A 20969-nucleotide genomic window follows, 5' to 3' on the forward strand; every position below is an offset into this window, starting at 1 on the left:
GTTTGTTGATTGACCCAGTGAGATGCAGTCTGTATCCTTTGCTGGATTCCTTCCTCAGCAGGGAGTTAAGCTCAGGGTAGAGGAGGAGGGGAGTCCTGGTCCAGGAGGTGGTATTTTGGATGCCCATGGTACCCGCCTGACCCTCTGAGAGCCCTGTGTAAATGACAGTGTTGGATCAGATGGTTTTCTGACTAGAGCTAAAAATGCCACTTAGGGTTTTGTTTAACACAGCCTGGCTCACAGGTGGGGATATGATAGCTGCAAGAGGCAGGGAACTGCCTGGAATGTAGATGTTTGTCTGTTTACTTTCTTATTAATTGGAGTAGAAACAACATTCTGTAAGAACTCTAGGCAATACCATGGATTCGTACGTTCTCTAAATGGGTGCCTGCACGAATAAACAAAGGTTTCTTTTATAGTCTCTTGACTCCAGAAAGGAGCAGAGTTCTTCTTCTGGTTATATTAGTGACAATGCCATGTGTTACATGCGACCCTTGTGGTGTAACGGTTATGGGCTCAGCTGTAAACAAAAAAAAGTTGGCAGTTCAAAGCCGTTCCCTGGGAGAGCAGAGGCCTGGCATTTGTGGCTGTAAAGGTTGCCCCCTGCTCTTGGGTTGATTCTGCCTCGTAGTGTCAGGGTTTTGAAAATGTAAATCTTCACGGCACAAGACGTCCCATCTTTCTCCCATGGTGCCCTGGGTGGATTTGAACCATCAGAAACATGCAGCTTTCTGGTTAGCAGTGTAAGACATTATGGACTGTGCTACCAGAACTCCCTCCTATACAGAGTACAGCCTGGAAAACCCTCTGCAGTGGTTTCACCAAGCAGGGCCCCTGTCGTTTGGCGTTGATTGACTCCACGACACCTCTTAACATGACACCCTCTTGACTCTCATTGCTGCCAAGTGGAACCCACATGTGGCTGACCCTCCGCCAGGTTTTCAGAGACGGTAGATCACACAGGAGGAGATTGTCAGCTTTCTGCCAAGGGACACTTACTGGGTTTGAACCACACACCTCCTTATTACTCGGCTGTCATTGTTCACATTCTGTTTCATTAACATTGAGGATCACCTGTTTGTCAGTGTGTTGTACTACAGTGAACTGGAACATTTCTTTGATGCTACAACCTGTCACCAATATTTTAATACCATCAGGGTCACCCAGGGAAGGATGGCACAGGAGAGGAAGACTCCAGATGGGATGGATTGATATAGTAACTGGGGAAATGGGGTTAGGTGTGTTGAAATGAGTAAGACTGGCTCAGGACAGGGCAGGCTTCAGAGCTGCTGTACGGAGAGTAGCTTTAGGTCTCAGGGAACTTGATGGCACATAACAACAGCAACATATTAGTTTACATACAAAATTTGTGTCTTTTGTGTTCCTTTCATGTACATTGTGTTTTTCGCATTCCTTCATTGACATTGTGTTTCATACGATCATTTCCATACACTCTGTTTTAGAAAATTAACCTCACTTGTTCCATGCCCACTACAATGGACTACTATGTAACACTTAGGAGCAACGGTTTCCTAAAATACTGTGTAACATAGGAGAGGCTAGAGTGTATTATGCTGAGTAAACTAACTAACTCAGTCTCATAAAGACAAATACTGCCCAAGGTCATTATTGTAAAAATAGAAGGATAACTGAGTACAATGTGGATAAAAGTTTGGAGGGGTGGCAACGAAGGGAAGTAGAGGGGCTGAGAGTGCAGAGGGGGAAACATCATAGAGTTGTAGAATTTGGTGGGTGGAGGGAGAGGGATGAAAGACTTAGAAAAGTGTGATTTTTAAAATTTTTTTTAAGAACCTAAGTTACATGACATCAGAAAGCTGGACAATAGCTAGCAATGATAGAAAGATAATTGATGCCTTTGAGCTGTGGTGCTGGAGAAGAGTGTTGAATATTCCATGGACTGCTAGGAAAACAAACAAGTTTGTCCTGGAGAGGGTGAAGCCTGGCTGTTCCTTTGAGGCAAGGATTCTCAAACTCTTTCTGACATACCTTGGACATGTTGCAAGGAGTGACCAGGCCTTGGAGAGGGACATCATGCTGGGGAGGGTGGCGTGATAGCATAGGAGAGGAAGACCCTCTATGAGATCGATTAATTCAGTGACTGGGGTAATGAGGGTAGGTGTTTCAGAGACAATAAGGTTAGCTCAGGATAGAGCAGGGTTCAGAGCTGTTGTACATAGGGTTGCTTTGAGTCGTAAGTGACCTGATGACACATAATAACAACAAGTTAGATGGTGTCATTGCTCCCCAGTTCCCCTTCCTATTCCACTGAGGATAAAGCCTTGACAAATCTTCCCCTGGTGTCTCATATTCTTCCTGCCTCATCTATAAGCTTGTTTTTTAAAAAGTATCAACATACAGGTAACACTAAATTTCCTAATTGATCCTCTCCCACGTATATGCTTCAGCCATGGTTCGTCTTGTCTTCTCCGCTCTCGTCTGCAGCGCTCTGCCCCAGCTCTGCTGGCTTCCGTGCTCTTGGTTGAGTACACTGGGCACACACGTGCCCTGTAGTCTGGACTCCCTCTGCCTCCCGCAGGTCTGTGCTTGTATCCCAGCTGATTTCCTATAGAAGATGGACTCCAGTCTTTCCCCAGACTTGAAGCTGGCTTCCCCGTCTCCCCCTCCCCTTTGGCTCTTGTCACTCTTTTCATTCATAATCATTTGCTTCCTCTTACATTGTCGTTTCCCTGCCATGGAAACATTTGGAACTCTGTTTGAATCACTGTTTTTCACTGTTTCTTCTACAATGCCTTACACATAGTTGGTGCCCAGTATATATTTGTTAAATAGTTATATAACAGATTGGTATAAATGTAACTGAAATGGAACAGAGAGCCCTAAAAGTTTTTTGAATGGCTCAAGATTATCATTTATCGACTATGAAGTATATGCATTGCTCTTAATTAAATGTCTGTCTCTTCTTGAGAAATGAATGGTAGCAGTTTAGGATGACAATAGGACAACATTTTCAAGGGTTTTTTTTATCCTCCTCTTATCTTCACACAGGATTTACAGCTTTTGGAGGACGGTGATCTCACAGTGATAGGAGATCGTGGCGCCACGCTGAGCGGAGGACAGAAAGCACGTATCAACTTGGCCAGGTAACTCGCAGTTCAGTGACCAGCTGTTCCAGCTGTGGGACAGACCCCCCATTCTCTCTTGGGCAGCTCAGCCTCCCTGTTCCCACTGCCCAGCCCTCCACTCCAAACTCTTCAGGCATCTGTGAGAGCACATACGTACGTTCTATCACTCTGAGGCCAGTTCCTGTGGGCTTTATTTTAGTGTCATTGGAGGAGCGTGAAGAGAAGACATTCTGATTGATAAGTATGCGTAAGCACTTAACAAAAGCTCTTCCGAATTTTTAGGCATTATTTGTAAGGTTCTTTTGCACTTTAAGGCTTTATGACTTTGGATAGACCCTGAATAGAAATGAGCTTGCTAAAATTGCTGTGTTATGAGAGTAGTATGCAGCTCAGGCAATCAAGAGCAAAAGAGTAGCATTTACCCAGGAATCAGGGTCAGAAGGTATAGAAAGGGATGTGTGGAGATGGGATACACATGGATGAAGTGGTAATGTGATGTTACATTGTAGGGGTGTTCAGTCATTGTCCTGAAACAAAACATGTATGAATTGTCCAATGGCAAACCATTTTGTTCTGAAACTTTCACCTAAATCACAGTTTTAAAAGTTCCTAAAAAATATGCAGTTGTGCAGTTGAAAAATATACATTAAATTGGAGAAACAAAAATGTATGTTGTCTTATACATAATAGTGTCAGGTGTCTATAAGGTGGTTATTGTGTGTTGGGTGCTATCCAAAGTCCTCACCTTGGAGTTCTCGAAGTTCTCTTTCGGAATGAGCCTCCAAATGGCTGGGGCCTGTCAAGCTTCCTCAGGCGCAGGCCTGGAAAGGTGCTCCGTTGTCCTCTCTGACACCTGTCCATTTTCCAGGGCGGTGTATCAGGATGCAGACATCTACCTCCTGGACGACCCTCTCAGTGCCGTCGATGCAGAAGTGAGCAGGCACTTGTTTGAACAGTGAGTTTGTTCATGTTTGTGTCATTTCTGTTTCACAAGTACCGGTGGCCTTTGTTTCAGTGTTGTTACGTGCCTTCGAGTTGGAAGCAACTCACAGCTGACCCTCCAGCAGATAATTGAGGATTTACATTCTACGGGAGAAGAGTGCCCATCTTTCTCTCTCAGAGCAGGTGGTGAATTTGAACCTGGAGCCTTTGGGTTGGCAGTGCAGCTCCTTACCATTACACCACCAGAGCTCCCTAATCATCAAAGCAGACTCAGGAAAAGCCCGTTTGCTTCAGAAAATCCTCAAAATCCCTCCCTGCCATGTCTCCCTTCCCTCCTTCTTCACCTTTCCTGCCACAGAAGATACATTATACAGACTTTTACACAAATGTGTAAAGATAGGAAAATAGAAACTATACTGTCACTGTGCTCTAAGTGGGTAACATGTATGCTTTAGATCGTTAAGAAATTGGTATCACATTTTACAGGTGTTTTCCCTCTTCTATTTGTAGTTAACAACTGAGAAAGTTTGTATGGTTCCCCAGACCCCAAGAAAAGGCAAGTGATTTCCAATTTTGAATCATGTGGTGGCCCTTACATGATGTCAGCTCTTCATCTTTTATTTCCAGAGCACCTCAGAAGTTTCCATGGGAAGATCTTACTGGGTTGTGCTTGTTATTGTGTTGTTGTTGTTGTTGTTGTTGTTGATTGCCATCAAGTTGAGCACGACTTGTAGCGACCCTATGAACAAAAGGCCTGAAGCCTCTCCCCAACGATCAACATTTATCAAAATTCATAGAGTTTCCAGAGGCATGTTGTTTAGGAAGTGGATGCCACTCCTGCTTCCAGTGTTACTGTGTAGATTTAAAAATATTTGTTGTTAAGTTCTGTTGAGTCATAGGCGACTTATAGTGACTCTATGAACGGAAGACATGGACACTTGTAACTTTTGTCCTTTCTCCAAGTTCATAGAGTTTCCAGAGGTAAGCTATTACGGAAGTGGATGCCAGTCCTGCTTCCAAGCTTGTTTTAATCAGGGAACTCCACCAACCACTGTCCACCATGGGTAACCATTCTTGCATTTGACACAGCAGTGTCACAGTGTTCAGCTTCACAGCAACCACGAGTTACCTCTGTACAGCAAGTGGACACACCGGGGCTGTACGACCTAGAAGATAGTTTGACCGAAAACAGTTAAAAACAGGCCTGAGGGCCTTGAATTAAAGTCACCCACCTTTGGCTTGGTAGCATCACTTTCTGTCCACTAGGCCATCTGGTCTCTCTATGCCATTGTTCATAGGTGACTCATAGTGACTCTGTAAACGAAAGACCTGGACACTTGTATAACTTCGGTCCTTAAGTCTCCAGGTTTATAGGGTTTCTGGAGGCAAGCTATTTCAGGAGTGGATGCCGCTCCTGCTTCCAAATCAGAGTCTGGTTTTGAGGGTTTAACACTGCTTCATGCGTTCTTACTCCAGACCCACAAATAAAGGCTAACATGCCTTTGAAACCGATTGCCTAGAATCTGGCTTAACTACTGACACTCCTTTTGTGTTTCTGCAATTTGATTATTTTTTTTAAGTGGTATCTCATCCTTAGCCACTGAAGTAGAGTAATTCTAGAGTTTTTGTGTGCATATTACAACTTAATACTGGATTCCATTTCTGAAGCAATCTAGACTGATCTTTTCAAGTGTTAAGAGCTTTCTCAGGGAGCTCTGGTGGCCTAGTGGCAAGAAGCTGCACTGCAATCTCCTCCTGTACCAGTCAGACCCGATTTGACAGTACACACACAAAATATAGTAAAATAAAATAAAAAATTTAAAAAAAGGAGCTTTCTCCTTCTAGAAAGACCCTCTGGTCTGTCCACAGCTACCTGTATAATTGACTTTGTTAGGGCCAATGAGAAGGCCCGTCTAAATACAAAATAGATGCTCTTACCGAGTATAACTGCTAGAAGTGTTGTCATTTACAGTGGGTGTGTATTAACCATGGAGAGACTAAGGACCCCTAATGAGTTGTTACTGTTAAGCACTGTTGATCTAAACATGACTCATAGCGACTGTATGAACCATAGATCTGAATCGTGTCCTCTCCTGTGCTGTCCTCAGCATCTCTGACACAGTTGATCCCATCACTGCAGTCACTGTGTCAATCCATCTCATTGACGGTCTTCCTCTCTTTCACTGACCCTCCCCACCTTTCCAAGCAGAGTATCCTTTCCAGGGAATAACTTCTAGCAACATGCCAAAAAGGTGTGAGATGAAATCTCACCACCTTTACTTCTGAGTAGCACTCTGTCTGCACTTTTCCCAAGACACATCTGGTTGTTAGTGTTTTATTGTTTTGGTGTTTTTTTTTTTAAGATCCATGAGATACTCAGTGCCTTTCTCCAACACCACAAATCATAGACATCAATTTTTGTCCTGCCATCCTTATTCATTGTCCAACTGTCAGATGCAGAGCAAATGATTGGAGATGCTATGGCCTGAATCAGGCGCACCTTAGTCCTCAAACTGACATCATTGCTTCTCAGTAATTTGGAGAGATCTTTGACAGTGGACTTTTCCAATGCATTGTTGCTGTTACAGTGGGCCATCAAGTTGGAACTAACCCATAGCTGACCCTCTGGTGGGTTTTTAAAGGCAGTTAATCACAGGAGAGGAGATTGTTCATCTTTCTCCCTTTGAGCAGCGTGTGGATTTGAGCCGTCTGCCTTTGGGATTGCAGCACAGCTCCTTACCACTAGGCCGCCAGAGCTCCCTTGTCCAATGTAATACATCTTTTGACTCTACTGATTAGGGAAATAGGGAGATTTGGGGATTGTTTCTGTTTTTAAGGAATATATCCCTTCAGAATTTGTCAGGGGGAAAAGCACAGGAAGAGATCATCATACCCAAGGTTTCTGAAGTCTCAGGATCGCTTAATACGTGATACATAGAAGTACAGGTGAGCTGCTGTACATATTCAACTTAGCTTGGCGAGCTCCTCTTACAGCTGAGGAGGAATTACAGTTTGGGTTTAGAGGGGGTTGTGGTACTAGGGATATTGTAGCTAATATTAGATTGATCTTGGCTGAAAGCAGAGAATACCAGAGGAATGTCTATCTGTGTTTCATTGATTATGCAAAGGTGTTTGACTTTGTGGGTCATAAAAAATTGTGGCTGACTCTGAGAAGATTGGGTATCCCAGAACATTTAATTGTGCTAATGAGAAACCTAAACTTGGACCAAGCGGCAGTTGTCCAAACAGAGCAAGGAAAAATTGCATGGTTCAAAATTGGGAAGGGCCTGCGCCAGGAATGTGTCCTCTCCATACCTTTTCAACCTGTATGCAAAACAGATTATCTAGGAGGCTGGGCTATATGAGGAGAAGTGTGGCATCAGGATTGGAGGAAGATACGTCAACAATCTGCATTATACAGATGACACAACCCTGCTTGCTGAAACTGAGGAGAACCTGAAGCGCTTGCTGCAGAGTGTCAAGGACTGCAGCCTCCAATATGGATTGAGGCTCAATATCAAGAAGACAAAGATTCTCACCACTGGACCAATTGGCAGCACCAGGATGGATGGTGAAGAGATTGAAATTGTTCACAGCTTTAGTTTGCTTGGCTACACAGTCAACACTCTTGGCACCAGCAGCCAGGAAATTAAAAGAAGAATTGGGATGGGAAATTCTCCTGTTAGGGACCTCTCCAAAGTACTGAGGAGCAGTGGTGTCACTCTGGAGACAAAGGTACGTCTGATCCAGGTCATGGTCTTTGCAATCACATGCTGTGTGTCAGAGAGCTGGACAATGACTAGGGAGGATAGAAGGAGAATTGATGCATTTGAGCTGTAGTGTTGGAGAAGAGTATTGAATGAACTGCTACGAAAATGAACAGGGTTCATCCTGGAGAGGGTTAAGCCAGGCTGCTCCTTGGAGGCAAGGATTTGAAGGTGCCTCTGACATACTTTGGACATGTTGCAAGGAGGGACCAGTCCTTGGAGAAGGATGCCGTGCTTGGGAGAGTGGAGGGACAGCGCAGGAGAGGAAGACTCTCTATGAGGTGGATTGATTCAGTGACTGGTCGGGGTGGGTGTGTCAGAGACAGTGAGGTTAGCATAGAGCAGGGTTTAGGGCTATTGTACATAGGATTGCTATGAGCTGCAGGCAACTTGACGGCACATAACAACAACAACAACAATAATAGGATTGAGTCCCTTTTGGTGCAGAGTAAGAGAAGTAAAGGTTTGGTGATCAGAACCAACAAGATGCCTGAAATGAACAGGAAGCAGGGGAGTTGGGGGAATTCTTACCTTCCGTGCAGAAGACCTGGATTCTGTTCCTAGCAGGTGCACCTTGGGCAGGGCACTGTCAGCCTCCAGCGGGGCAGTGCATTTCTCTGAATGGATTCCAGAGGAGCATCCAGGCTAGGATAGACGAGGAAGAGAAGCTGATAATCTAATTCTAAACACTAGCCAGTAAAAACCTCAGGGCTCACAAGTCACAGCCATCCAGTCCCACTGCACATGGGCTTGTCATGAGTAATGCAAGTTCATGACAATCCAGTCACAGTTAACAAGCTGCCTTCAAGTAATCGATGAAAGTGACTGTAAAACAGAAAGTAATTTGAATGCATTTGCTGTCGGGTCCTAAAGACCATGGTCGAGAGAGTCCCGCAGAGCTGTCCTTAGGGAGAGGACATGGCCCTGGGCTCCCGATTCTAGAGTTGAAATGAGAACACTTACTTAGTGAGCATAGATCCATCTGATATCAGCAATGATATATCCCTGGTGCCGGGACCTCCTCTAAACCCAGCTTCATTTCTGTCAGATCTCTGTCAATGCACTGTTCCAACCGTTTTGGATGATTAATTAAGGATTCTTTAATACTTCCTGACCAGATTATATCTGCAAAATGTTGTTGTTGTTGTTGTCACGTACCATCAAGTTCAACACAACTCACAGTGACCGTAAGAGCTCTGAACTCTGTCCTGTCCTGTGCCACCCTTCTCATCCTCGGCACATTGAAGGCCGCTCCTGCAGTCACTGCATAAATCCGTCGCATTAAGTGTCTTCCTCTCTGATCATCCACCTTTCCAAGCACAGTATTTCTCTCCAAGGAATAGCTTCGAGCAGCGTGCCCCACATAGATGAGTCAAAGCTTTGTCATCCCTGCCTCCCAGGATCACGCTGCTGCCCTTTTTCCGAGACGTAGCTGTGAGTTTTTTTCTCTGTGCATGGGATATTCGGCACTTTTCTCCAGCACCCCGGCTCACAGGCATCGATTTGCCTCTGATTAGCTTTATTGGTGTTCCAGCTCTTGGAGGCACAGTGGCTGATTGGAAAGACTTTGGCTTCCATCAGGTGCACCTCAGTCCTTAACTAACATCCTTCTTCTTCAGGACTTAGGAAAGAGACCTGCCAGCAGACATTTACAATGTTTATGTCTCCTGACTACTGTTATCGAGGGTGTTGATGGTGGATCCACAAGATAGAAAAGTTTAGCATGTCAGTCGTTTTTCCATGTGTCATAGTGTTGCTTTTTGCAAGCAGGGATGAGGATTTTTGTTTTGATTGATTGATGTTGAGATGTTGTTCAAAGTTGCAGTCCTTGAACGTTGGTATCAGGTGCTTCAGGTCCTCCTCACTTCAGCACAGCTGTGTCATCTGCATAACACAAGTTGTTGATGAGTCTTCCTCCAATCCTGAGCTACACTTTTCTTCATTGAGTTCAGCTTCTCAGATGATTTGCTCAGTATACAGATTGAATAGGTATGGAGGGACGATACAACTCTGACCTTTCTCAGTTTTAAACCACAGAGTGTTCCCTTGCTCTGGTGAGACAGTCTCTTGGTCTAGATATAGACTTCATGTAAGCATAATTAAGTATTCTAGAATTCCCATTCTCCTCAAGATAGTTTGTTATAATTGATAGTTTGTTATGTGGTCCACACAGTCAAATGCCTTTGCATAATAAAAAAAATCAAGATCCATCTGATACCCGCAATGATATCCCTGGTGCAAGGACCTCTTCTAAACCCAACCTAACTTCTTTCAGTTCTCTGTCAATGTACAATTCTGTTTTTGGATGACCTTCAACAATATTTTGCTGCATGTGATATTAGTTATATTCCTTGTTAATTTCCACAATGTGAATTGCATTGAGGAAATTGCTGTTAGGGACCTCTCCAAAGTACTGAAGAGTAATGATGTCAGTCTGGAGACTAAGGTGCCATCCATGCCATAGTCTTTGCATTTATTTGCTATACATCAGCAATCTGAACAATGACTATGGATGATAGAATTGATGCCTTTGATCTGTGGTGCTGGAGAAGAGTATTGAATATACCATGAACTGTTAGAAGAACAAACAGGTTCACCCTGAGACCAGGCTGCTCCTTGGAGTCAAGGATTCTGAAGCTTCATCTGACATACTTTGGACATGTTGCAAGGAGCGACCAGTCCTTGGAGAGGGACATCATGCTTGGGAGGGTGGAGGGACAACATAAGAGAGGAAGACCCTCGATGAGGTGGATTAACTCGGTGCCTGGGGTAATGGAAGCAGATATGTCAGAGACAGTGAGGTTGGCTCAGGACAGAGAAGGTTTCAGGGCTATTGTGCATAGGATCGCTATGAGTTGCAAGTGACTTGACAACACATAACAAACAACAACAATTTCCATATTCTGTTGGATCACTTTGCTTGGAAATGGGAACAAGTATGGATTTCTTCGGTCAGTTGACCAAGTAGCTGTCTTCCAAATTTCCTGGCATAGACTGGTGAGCACATCCAGGGTGGTATGTTAACGTGGAGTTGGAACTGATGCGCAGAAAGCCCTGCAGTTGGTTTTTGGAAGTTACAAATTGCAGAGAAGGAGATTACCCATGATTCTACCACAGAGTTGCTGGTGGATTTGAACCACTAGAGAGCATGGCTTTTGGATTAGAGCCTCAGCTCTCTGTGGACTGGAGCACCAGAATAGGGTGGACAGTTCCTTCCTGAAGGCAGAGTGAAGTACCCACCTGACCTTTGCCTGTTCCTCCAGCTCTCTGAGCAGATCCACCTTCCCTCCTGCTCCCTGATTTGATGAATGTTCCCTGCTGCAGGGCTACAAGAGAAATTTCCAGCCCTTTGGTGATATCATGAGGGGCTCAGCTTCCCCGTTCTCACTACCGAGCTCCCCTGCGTGGACTCGGCCATGCCTGCTGTGCGAACCCAGCACAAATTCTCCATTTCTCCGTCTACTCCTGGTGGTCACTTAGCCATCATGTCATTATGAAGGGGGGATGAAGGTGCTCTGATTAATAAGAATACATCGCCACAGCTCTCCCAAGTTTTCTTTTCAACCCACAAGTATTTATAAAGTCCTTTTGCACTTTTAAGGTTTAATGACTTTGGATATTCACTTGATAGAAACAAGCTTGTTAAAATTGTTGTTTGCTAATCAGAATCACATTCTTTGGGGAAACTTTGAGCAGGGAGCACGAATGCAATTTAGGAAATCACTCAGCGTCAACTGGAGAATGCTTCCAACGAGTTAGAAAATTGGATTGAACAATATGCTATGAAAGATGGCGGTTGTGTTGAAGCTGAGAAATGTGAAGTGTTTTGTATTAAAAGTGAATGAGTTACACTTCTGTTTGCCATTAACGGTTTACTTCAAATGTGAATGCCTCTCCAAGGTTATTAACATTTATAGGTTCTGCAACCGTATGTTGTAAACATTAAGTCACTTCTGTAATATGCAGGAGGCGAAGGGTTATCGGATAACTGATATCAATCTGAGAAGTTTCCAGCTTGAGATCTTGTGGTTTTGTTTGTGTTAGGTGTCAGAAAATGAATTTCCTGTCCGAGATCCCAAGTGAAGAAAGTGTTGCTATTGATAGGTGCTCTCAAGTCGAGTACGACTCATAGAGATGCTAAGAACAACAGATGTGAACGCTGTCCTGTCCTCAGCCATCCTCACCAGCTCTTACTCACATCTCTGCCCATTGCAAGAGTCACTGCGCCATTCCACCTGGCGGAGGGTCTTCTGTCTTTTGCTGCCCATCCAGTTTTCCAACCATAAAGTCCCTTTCCAAGAAACAGCCTCACCTAAAACCATGCCCAAAGTATGTGAGGCGAAGCTTTATCATCTCTGCCTCCAAGGAGCACTCTGGCTGCACCTTCTCCCAGACTTACTGTTTCTTCTTTTAGCTGTCCATGGGACATTCAGTAATCTGCTCCCACAGCATAGTTCAAAGGCATCAATTTTTCTGTCATCCTTAATGAATCCTGGTTGAAAGCCAAGAATACCCTTAAGAAATTAGAACTCCCCAAAGAGCTTTCCAGTGTTAAGAGCTTGTTAAAGCTTGGTGATTTAAACTGGGGAACTAAATTCAGATCCCCAAAATGTACCCCAGCAGTTGGAGGCAGAACACTTTCAAACTCATTTTGATAGAGTTAGATTAGAAACTTTTGTTTACAGTATTTTGATAGGAGAGGCAGAACATTTCACACGGGGCTTTTGTTAGAATTTGTTTTCAGTTGTAACAGTTGTAAAAATAAATGCTCTTTGTGAAGATGGAAATTTAAGGTAAGTTGCCAGAAGGTCCGAAGATATCTTTTTTTCAGGTCAGGTCACAAAATGTGAATATCGTCCGTAGACACACAGGTTCCTGGCATGACCTCGCACAGATTAGTTCTCCTAATGGCCTCACTTGAAGACCTTCTTCAGAGGACGTCTCTCTGCATCTGTGCCTGACCACTGAGAAAGAGACTTCTTGAGCTTCGTGGTTAAGTTTAACAGTCAGCAATCATTAATACTTTTCTTTTGTTATGTGCTGTTGAATTGGAACCAACTCTGTAGCTGACTCTTCCCTGGGTTTTCAGAGGCATAAACGACATGGGAGGAGATTGTCCGTCTGTCTCCTTTAGAGCTGCTGACAGATTTCTGCAGCTTGCTAGCAGGATTCCAGAGCTCCCCAGGAATCACTGGAGAAGAGCTTAATGAACATAAGATGCAATTTGAACTGATATCAGCACTAAGATGGAGTGAAGACTTCAACTGCAGACCACTGTCCTCCACAAACCAAATGCCTTACCCACTTGGCCTCTCATACTTTTGACCAAGGATTTTGTGTAAAATTCTTCGGTTACAAATCGGGTTTGTGTGACTACTGGTTAATAGTTTCTTTAGGTTAGTGTGAGTACTGGTTAATAGTTTCTTTAGAGGACCCTCATCCCAGCACCCTGTGCTGCAGCTTCCTCCTAGACAGGGTTCGCGTGGCAGCCACTGCTGTCCCATCCCAGAAAGCCAGCCCTTGGCCTCCAGCCTGCGTAGGTTCCTGTCATCCCCTCAGTCCAGGTCCCTAGTACACACACTTAGCATCTCAGGTCCTTGCTAATGTAGACGCAAAAACCTCCCTTTCCTATGTATGCACTTCCTTTTTTGTCTTTACTATGTTGTTGTTGTTTGTTGTTGTTATGTGCCATCGAGTCGTTTGTGACTCATAGCGACCCTATGCACAACAGCTCTAAACCCTGCTCTATCCTGTGCTGATCGCATTGTCTCTGACACACCCATCTCGACTACCCCAGTCACTGAATGAATCCACCTCATAGAGTGTCTTCCCCTCCTGCGCTGTCCCTCCACCCTCCCAAGCATGATGTCCCTCTCCAAGGACCCGTCCCTCCTGGCAACATGTCCAAATATGTCAGACAAAGCCCCAGAATCCTTGCCTCCAAGGAGTAGCTTGGTTTAATCCTCTCCAAGATGAATCTGTTTGTTTTCCTGGCAGTCCATGGTACATTCAGTACTCTTCTCCAGCATGTACTTTAGCTTAAAAATGTACTTTAGCTTAAAAAGCCAATTAATAAAAATGGTATCTGAGAAAAAAAAATCATTTCTTTAGGTGACTACTTGATTGGAGACAATTGTTTAAGGCCCCAGCAGCTCCCTTTTCAGATAGCCAGGGGTCATCTGATTTGTTTACCGTGCTTGTGGTAACCAGTCTTCAGTGATCCTCCCTTGAGGTGAAGTATGGAGCATGGCCACGCCAGGAGGACTGCCTGGTCTGTTGTGAGGTTCAAGCTCAAGTGAGAGCTCAGGTTTGTCTGTAGACTCTTACCTTGTCTATGTACACGATAGTTTATGGGTTGAGTGCTAGTTATCAGAAATTGTGTAGAAATAAATTATATTTAGCATTTGATAGTTGTAATACAAATGAAAAGGAAAACGAATATCACTAATCTAGTCAGTAGGAATTGATCTCATCCGGGAGCCCATACCTTTGGGAAGCCAGTTAAAGATACCAAGGAAAGGAGAGTCAATTGGGCCGATATACAGAGCTATGTACCCATTCTGCAGATTTGTGTACAGATCTTGTTTTGCTTCACTGGAGGTATGAGTTTATATGAAGCAAAAGTAAGCTTTGAACCAAAACAACATCTAAGGCTATTATGTTACCAAATATATCTATGATAGCCTAGTGGATAGAGAGTTGTGTTGCCAACCTCAAGTTAGGAAGTTCTAATCTACCAGCTGCCCCAGGTGAAAAAGATGGGCAGTTTCTTCCTATGCATTTACCATCATTGAAAATCTACTAGAGAGTTAGTTATGAGTTGGTTCTGACTTGACAGCAATCAATTGAGTTGGGTAGAATACAGCCGTGGCAAAGGAATGGAAAGATTTTTCTTGATTGACAATGCCACCAGGTATTGTTTTTCTTTTTTTTAATAGTATTACTTGGAATTATTGCAAAGGAAATTATTTTTAGGGAAGTTTAGATTTTAAAAAATATAGTTTTGAAAACCTTAAGGCCATGAACTGATAATATATTATAATTATTTTACCTCTTGTGCCATAGAAATGTTAGGAAGTAAGCATTTTGAAACTCATGTTGGACATAGCAGTTCATCGTATTACATCATTCCTATCTTCAACAATTTATGTAAAATTATTAATGAGGGATAGCAGTGATGTCAGTCTAGATACAAAGGTGTGCCTAATCCAGGCCATGATCATCGCAGTTACTTGTTACGGTTCATATAGAATTGGACAGTGACTAAGGATGACAGAAAGAAGAATCTGTGCTTTTGAATTGTGGTGGTGGAGAAGAGTCTTGAACACACCATGGACTGCCAAGAAAACAAATAGGTCTGTCCTGGAGAGGAGGAAACCAAGTTTCTCCTTGGAGGCAGGGATTTTGAAGCTCTGTCTCACATACTTTGGGCACGTGGCCAGGAGAGACCTGTCTTTAGAGAAGGGTGTCATGCTTGGAAGGGTGGAGGGACAGCACAGGAGAGGAAGACCCTGGATGAGATGGATTGACACAGTAACTGGGACAATGGGAGTTGGTGTGTGGGAATTAGTGAGACTGCCTCAGGACAGGGCAGGGCCCGGAGCTGCCGTTCATAGAGTTGCTATGGATCTCAGGTGACTCGATGGCACATAACAACAATAACAACAGTTCTGAATGAAAGAAAAACAATTCCGTTGAAAGAAGTCAGGTAAAGCCTGCAGAAGCCTATGGTTCAGCACATTATAGTATGAAATAAACTAAACTACCACATATTAAAGGGGGGAAAGTAGTCTTTTCAGACTGAAATCTCTTAATCCATTCTTTTTGGCCTGAATTGATGTTGTAGCAGCCCTGTATGCCTGAGCAGAACTGCCCCACAGCTTTCCAAGCCGACAGTCTTTATGAGAACAGCCTGCTGAGTCCTGTTCCTGCACAGTGGTGGGGAGGTTCAAACCCGTGACCTTTTCCGCTGCCGTTGAGGCAGACCTGACTTATGGCGACACTTTATCAGCTTTCTCAGGCAATAACTTAATAGAAACTGGAGGATTTGAACTACTCACTTTCAGTTAAGCAGAGCAACACAAAATGCACTACCTCCCCAGAGATTCTCAAACTAATGTTGTTATTATTATGTACCGTTGAGTCACTTGCAACTCATAGCAAGTCTATGTACAATAGCTCTAAACTCTGCTCTATCTTGAGCCAACTTCTTTGTCTCTGACACACCTACTCCCATTACCCCAGTATCTGAGTCAGTCCATCTCATCCAGGATCTTCCTCTCCTGCACTGTCCCTCCACCCTCCCAAGCATGATGGCTCCCTCCAAGGATTGGTTCCTCCTTGCAACATTCCCAAAGTATGTTAGCTGAACCTTCAAAATCCTTGCCTCCATCTATCATCCTTAGTCATGTCCAACTTCCTGAGGCATAGCAAATAACTATGAAGACCATGACCTAGATCAGGCGCACCTTAGTCTCTAGACTGACAATGTTGCTCTCCAGTCCTCTGGAGAAGTCCTTGATCCCTGACAGCAGATTTTCCCAGTGCAATTTGCCTTTTGATTTCCTGGTTGCTGGTACCAGCTATGAGACATAAGTCAGTCTTCACAGGTTGCCCAGTCCCAGATACGAACCAGAAATTATTTTCCCCCATTATAGATTAATTCTTCTAGTATTTAAAAGAGAAGAAAACCTTAATGTTCCAAATCATAGTAGAAATAATCCAGAATGTGCTCTTAGCCAATAACAGCTTCAGTATTTAAATTCCAAGAATTCTGTTTTATTTTTAACTGTGAACCCTTGCATGATTTTAAGATGTGCTTTTAATCCTTATTTCATTTGAATGACTGCTTTTTGGACTATGTACAGATTCAGCATGGGCACAATTAGGTGCTCTGGAATTCTCTTTCTTTACATTTTTATCCATAATTTGCTGTGATCTACACGGCTGAATGTCTTTTTAATAGGTGGTAAAACTCAGGTAAACAGGTTTCTAATTTTCTGTTTTCTTCAGCCAAGACCTACTTGGTGCCAAGGATGATGTATATATTCCTTATTCTTCTTCTGACTCTGACTTGAATCCCCGACTGATCCCTGTCCACGTACCCCTGTAAAGATTCATTTCCAACTTATGTGTGTTCTCTTGTAATCGACAGTTACTCTGAGACAGAACCAACTTGACAACAAGACATTTGAGCTGTTTGAACAATGCGTTTGCGTTGTTTTGAAATAGCAATTTAAGCTCCTTAGAGGTAGAAGTGATTTGTGCCTGACCATTGCCCAAGAGTTTGGTGGCTTGAACGCACCCATCCAGTGGCGCCAAGATGAAAGGCGTGCTTCCATGAATATCACAGCCGAGGTCCTATGAGGCCGTTCTGTTTTGTCACACCTGAGATCACTATTAGTTGGAATCAACTCTGTAGCAATATTTTTTTCCCCTTTAAGTATTCGTTTTATGACTAATCTTTGATTTGTTTTATGACTAATACATATTTGAGTCTTAAAAATACACTTCGCCAGAAGTTACTGAGAACATAAAACCTTTTTGTGTGTGTTGAGCTGTGGCGTCAGAGAAGAGCACTGGACATCCCATGGGCGGCCAAGAGAACGAATAGCAATGTCTCAGGGAGGGGGCAGCCGGAGTGTCCTTTGGAGGCGAGAATGGTGAGGCTTCGTTTGCCTCACATACTTTGGACATGTTACTAGGAGGTGCTATTCCTTAAAAAGGGACATGATGTTGGGAAGGGTGGAGGGTTGGTGGAGGAGAGGAAGACCCTCAACCAGGTGGATTGACAGTGGTGACTGCTGCAATGGGCCATTGTGTGTCAGGAAGTGTGAGGATGGCACAGGACAGGACTGGGTTCAAATCTTTTGTTGATAGAGTTGCTATGAATTGTACTCGACTTGATGGCACCTAACAATAAAATAAATATGTATATGTATGTCTGTATACATATACATGTATATATGTATGTATATGTAGGTATGTATGTATCATGAATCACCAAAGAAATGAAAAAAATGTATACATTTTAATACATTTTTACATTTCCTCTCCCCACTTCAGGGATAAAATAATTAGTATTTTATGTTGTGTTTTGGCATCTTGTTGTGTACCATTGAGTTGGAACCGACCCACAGCTGATACTCCAGCAGGTTTTCAGAAGCAGTGAGTTGCGAATCTTCACAGTAAATTTTTTTAGCATAAATTTTTATTTAATGTGTAAAGCATTGTTACGTGGAATTTGAGAAGCCTTAGCCGCCCCACCCCTTCTGCCAAGCTGCGTTTTGCATTTGATTTAGCAGAGTCACATTCACCTTTGAATTTGAGTAACCTTCCCGGGCTTATATTTGCATTGAATTCATTTTCACATTTGCATCTGCACTTAACTCGTGTTTATATTTAGATATGTTTCTGTTTTGCCCTGTTGTCTTGGTCTCCTTGTGCTTTGAGAATGTGTGTTCGCTTGGAACGCCCACATTAATGGGCTGCTCCATTCTCTGTCTTTTCCATTTGCAGGTGTATTTGTCAAACGTTGCATGAGAAGATCACAATCTTAGTGACTCACCAATTGCAGTACCTAAAAGCTGCAAGCCAGATCCTGATATTGAAAGATGTAAGTAATTTCTAGAATTCTACAGAACTTGCTAGCATTCATGTGTGCTGAATGCAGGGTCTCTCAGCTGGTCCCTCTGTTGGGGCTTCATGATAAACTCTCTCTTCTGCCTTTATTTTACATCTCTGAACTGGTATTTTTGCCTTTGAGGATACATTTGAAAGGCTTAGAGAAATCTCATCATTACATTCTAAACCACGGAACTCTAAGGTAGATAAAATAGCTATCTCCAAACTATAAATTTATAGCCCTAGGAGACATTGTTAATGATAATAAATTTATTAGAACTTGTTTTTTTTTCTTTCCGTGACTTAAGTCATATGCACACTTGTATTCATTTGATTGTCTACCCAGTTTGCTGCCCAGTGAGAATTTTGCATTAATTATAGAAATATGGCTGAATAAGTGAGTAAGTCTGATCCAGGCATCTGTGAGCTGGTACAGCCTGTTATTTAGTCTCTTTCCTTAAGTATCTTTTGAGGGCTTGAAATGTGTGAGAAGCTGTGGTAGATTTACATAACAATAAGACAAAGCGGTAAATAAAACAGAAGCCCTCACTTCCGGTCTTATTTGGAATAGATGCACTCAAGGCAGTAGAGAGATGGGAGTGATATCAGAAAGCCCTCTCTGAGGAGGTGACCCCTCCCAGGGGCCTGAATGGATATATGTTTATGGAAAGAGGCCTGTTAGTCATCTCAGAGAGGAACCTTGGAGGCAAGTGGGCCAGTGGAGCGCAGGGCTGGGCCTGAGGGAGAAATTCATCTCGCTTGTTGGAGGAATGCAGGAAGGCTAGTGTTGCTGGGCCCGAGTGAGCCAGGGAGCTTGTGATGGGCCCAAGAGTGGAGGATAGTAGAACTGGGTGTGTGGTAGAAGCTCTGGGTGGTTCAGAGCAGAGAAGTGACCTGTCGGATTGGTGTTTTCACAGATCATGCTTTCTTTAGGATTGGATGAGAAAAGAAATAAACTCTACAATTAAGTCAGTATCACAGGCTGGTCTTAGTTTCTGTGTCTTCTACAAAGGTTGTACTATATACTCTCACCAGCATCTCACCCTTTTTTTCCCGTAACTGCCTGTGGTTGGTATTTGTGTCAGTGACTTTCATTTTTGACCCATAGTTACCCATGTCTTTTGCATCCCTGAGCTGCGAACACAGTTTGTTAGAGAAAAGAATGCTTACTTAGTATGTGTTGAGGTGAATTTAACTAGATTAGTCAATCAGAATCCCAGTCCTAAGGATAATTTACTTAAGAATATTGTAAATTTTGTCCCTTTATTATTATTATTATTAATTTTAATGAAAATTTACAGAGATTTTGGATTTCCATTCATTCATTGTTGCACTTTTCTCTGTGCCCACTCCTCCCCTCCAGTTCTTTCTTCTCTTTGAAAAGTAAAAGAAAAATTCTTTCATTGTTATACAGTCCCTCCCTCCAAGTCCACTCCACTGTGCAGCCTTCGTTCTGGACTCCTGTCATGACAATAATACCTAGTCATATCTTGTAAAATGGGGCTGACATAGGGGTTGGGGAGGAGACTGAGAACGATGGGATAAATGACGTATACGGCATTGAAATAGATGAGAGAGAAAACTGTTTAAAAGAATATTATCATTAAAGGCCAATTAATTTCTCTTGGCTTATATTGTTAAATTTGATTGGTATTTTCAGAAGTGAAATGTAACCACTTCCAAAGTCTTCATTTTTCATTTTAGGGCAAGGTGGTGCAAAAGGGGACTTACATGGAGTTTCTGAAGTCTGGGGTGGACTTTGGTTCCCTCCTGAAGAAGGAGATCGAGGAACCCGAGCATTCTTCAGCTCCAGGCACTCCCACGCTGAGAAGCAGGACCTTCTCGGAGTCTTCCGTCTGGTCTCAGCAGTCCTCACGGCCCTCCCTGAAAGACGGTGTTCAGGAAGCTCAAACTGTGAGTCTCTCCTAATCGTCGAGCGCGTACAAGGGGTGTCTGTCTGACTGTTGTCGGTCTTCTGGACTGTCTGTCAGCTCAGCTCATGACTTCCCTTTGTCCCAGAGCCAATCCAGTGACTCATAACCCTTCTTTATCCACTGAAATAAATAGAACTAAAACACAATGAAGAGGAACAAGCTTGATTCCGGTTAGTCTGTGTGTGAGTGGTGGAGACTCCTGTGGAGACCTTTGCTGGGGGTGGAGCTAGAAGTTACTCGGCCTTCGAGGAAGATACAAGGATTCGGTTTAATTCTGATACATCAAGGCATCCTTTCTCTCTCTAAACATGTAACTTGAAGAATCTCGCCTATTAACTCAAGGAACTCTGGTACAGTGGTAATGTGTTCACTTGCTAACTGAAGAATCAGTGGTTCAAATCCACTAATTTCTCCATGGAAGATGTCATGTGTTGGTCTGCTGCAGTCTTTCTGAAAGTGGATTCCCAAGATTTTCTTTTACAAACCTGCTGGATTGGGGTGAACAACCAAACTGAATGCATACCCATTTGGTCCACCAGACCTTTAAAAATATCTAAGGAAAAAACAATGTATACAAACTTTGCAAATAAACCAGCATA

The 20969-nt window shown here is 43.3% G+C and overlaps 1 protein-coding gene across 1 annotated transcript in view; it reads left to right on the forward strand.

The window, feature by feature from the left end:
• The window catches only part of ABCC4 (ATP-binding cassette, sub-family C (CFTR/MRP), member 4), a 271694-nt gene that overhangs the window by 69662 nt on the left and 181063 nt on the right, over nucleotides 1-20969 (forward strand). Inside the window, exons 11-14 of the mRNA XM_006879571.1 lie at nucleotides 3028-3122; nucleotides 3973-4059; nucleotides 18332-18428; nucleotides 20141-20350. Of these exons, the coding sequence (XP_006879633.1) occupies nucleotides 3028-3122; nucleotides 3973-4059; nucleotides 18332-18428; nucleotides 20141-20350 (489 nt within the window). The remainder of the gene's footprint in view (nucleotides 1-3027; nucleotides 3123-3972; nucleotides 4060-18331; nucleotides 18429-20140; nucleotides 20351-20969) is intronic.

Source organism: Elephantulus edwardii, unplaced genomic scaffold (genome assembly GCF_000299155.1).
Source record: "Elephantulus edwardii isolate Elephantulus edwardi_28Jun2011 unplaced genomic scaffold, EleEdw1.0 scaffold00004, whole genome shotgun sequence".
Classification (NCBI taxonomy): domain Eukaryota; kingdom Metazoa; phylum Chordata; class Mammalia; order Macroscelidea; family Macroscelididae; genus Elephantulus; species Elephantulus edwardii.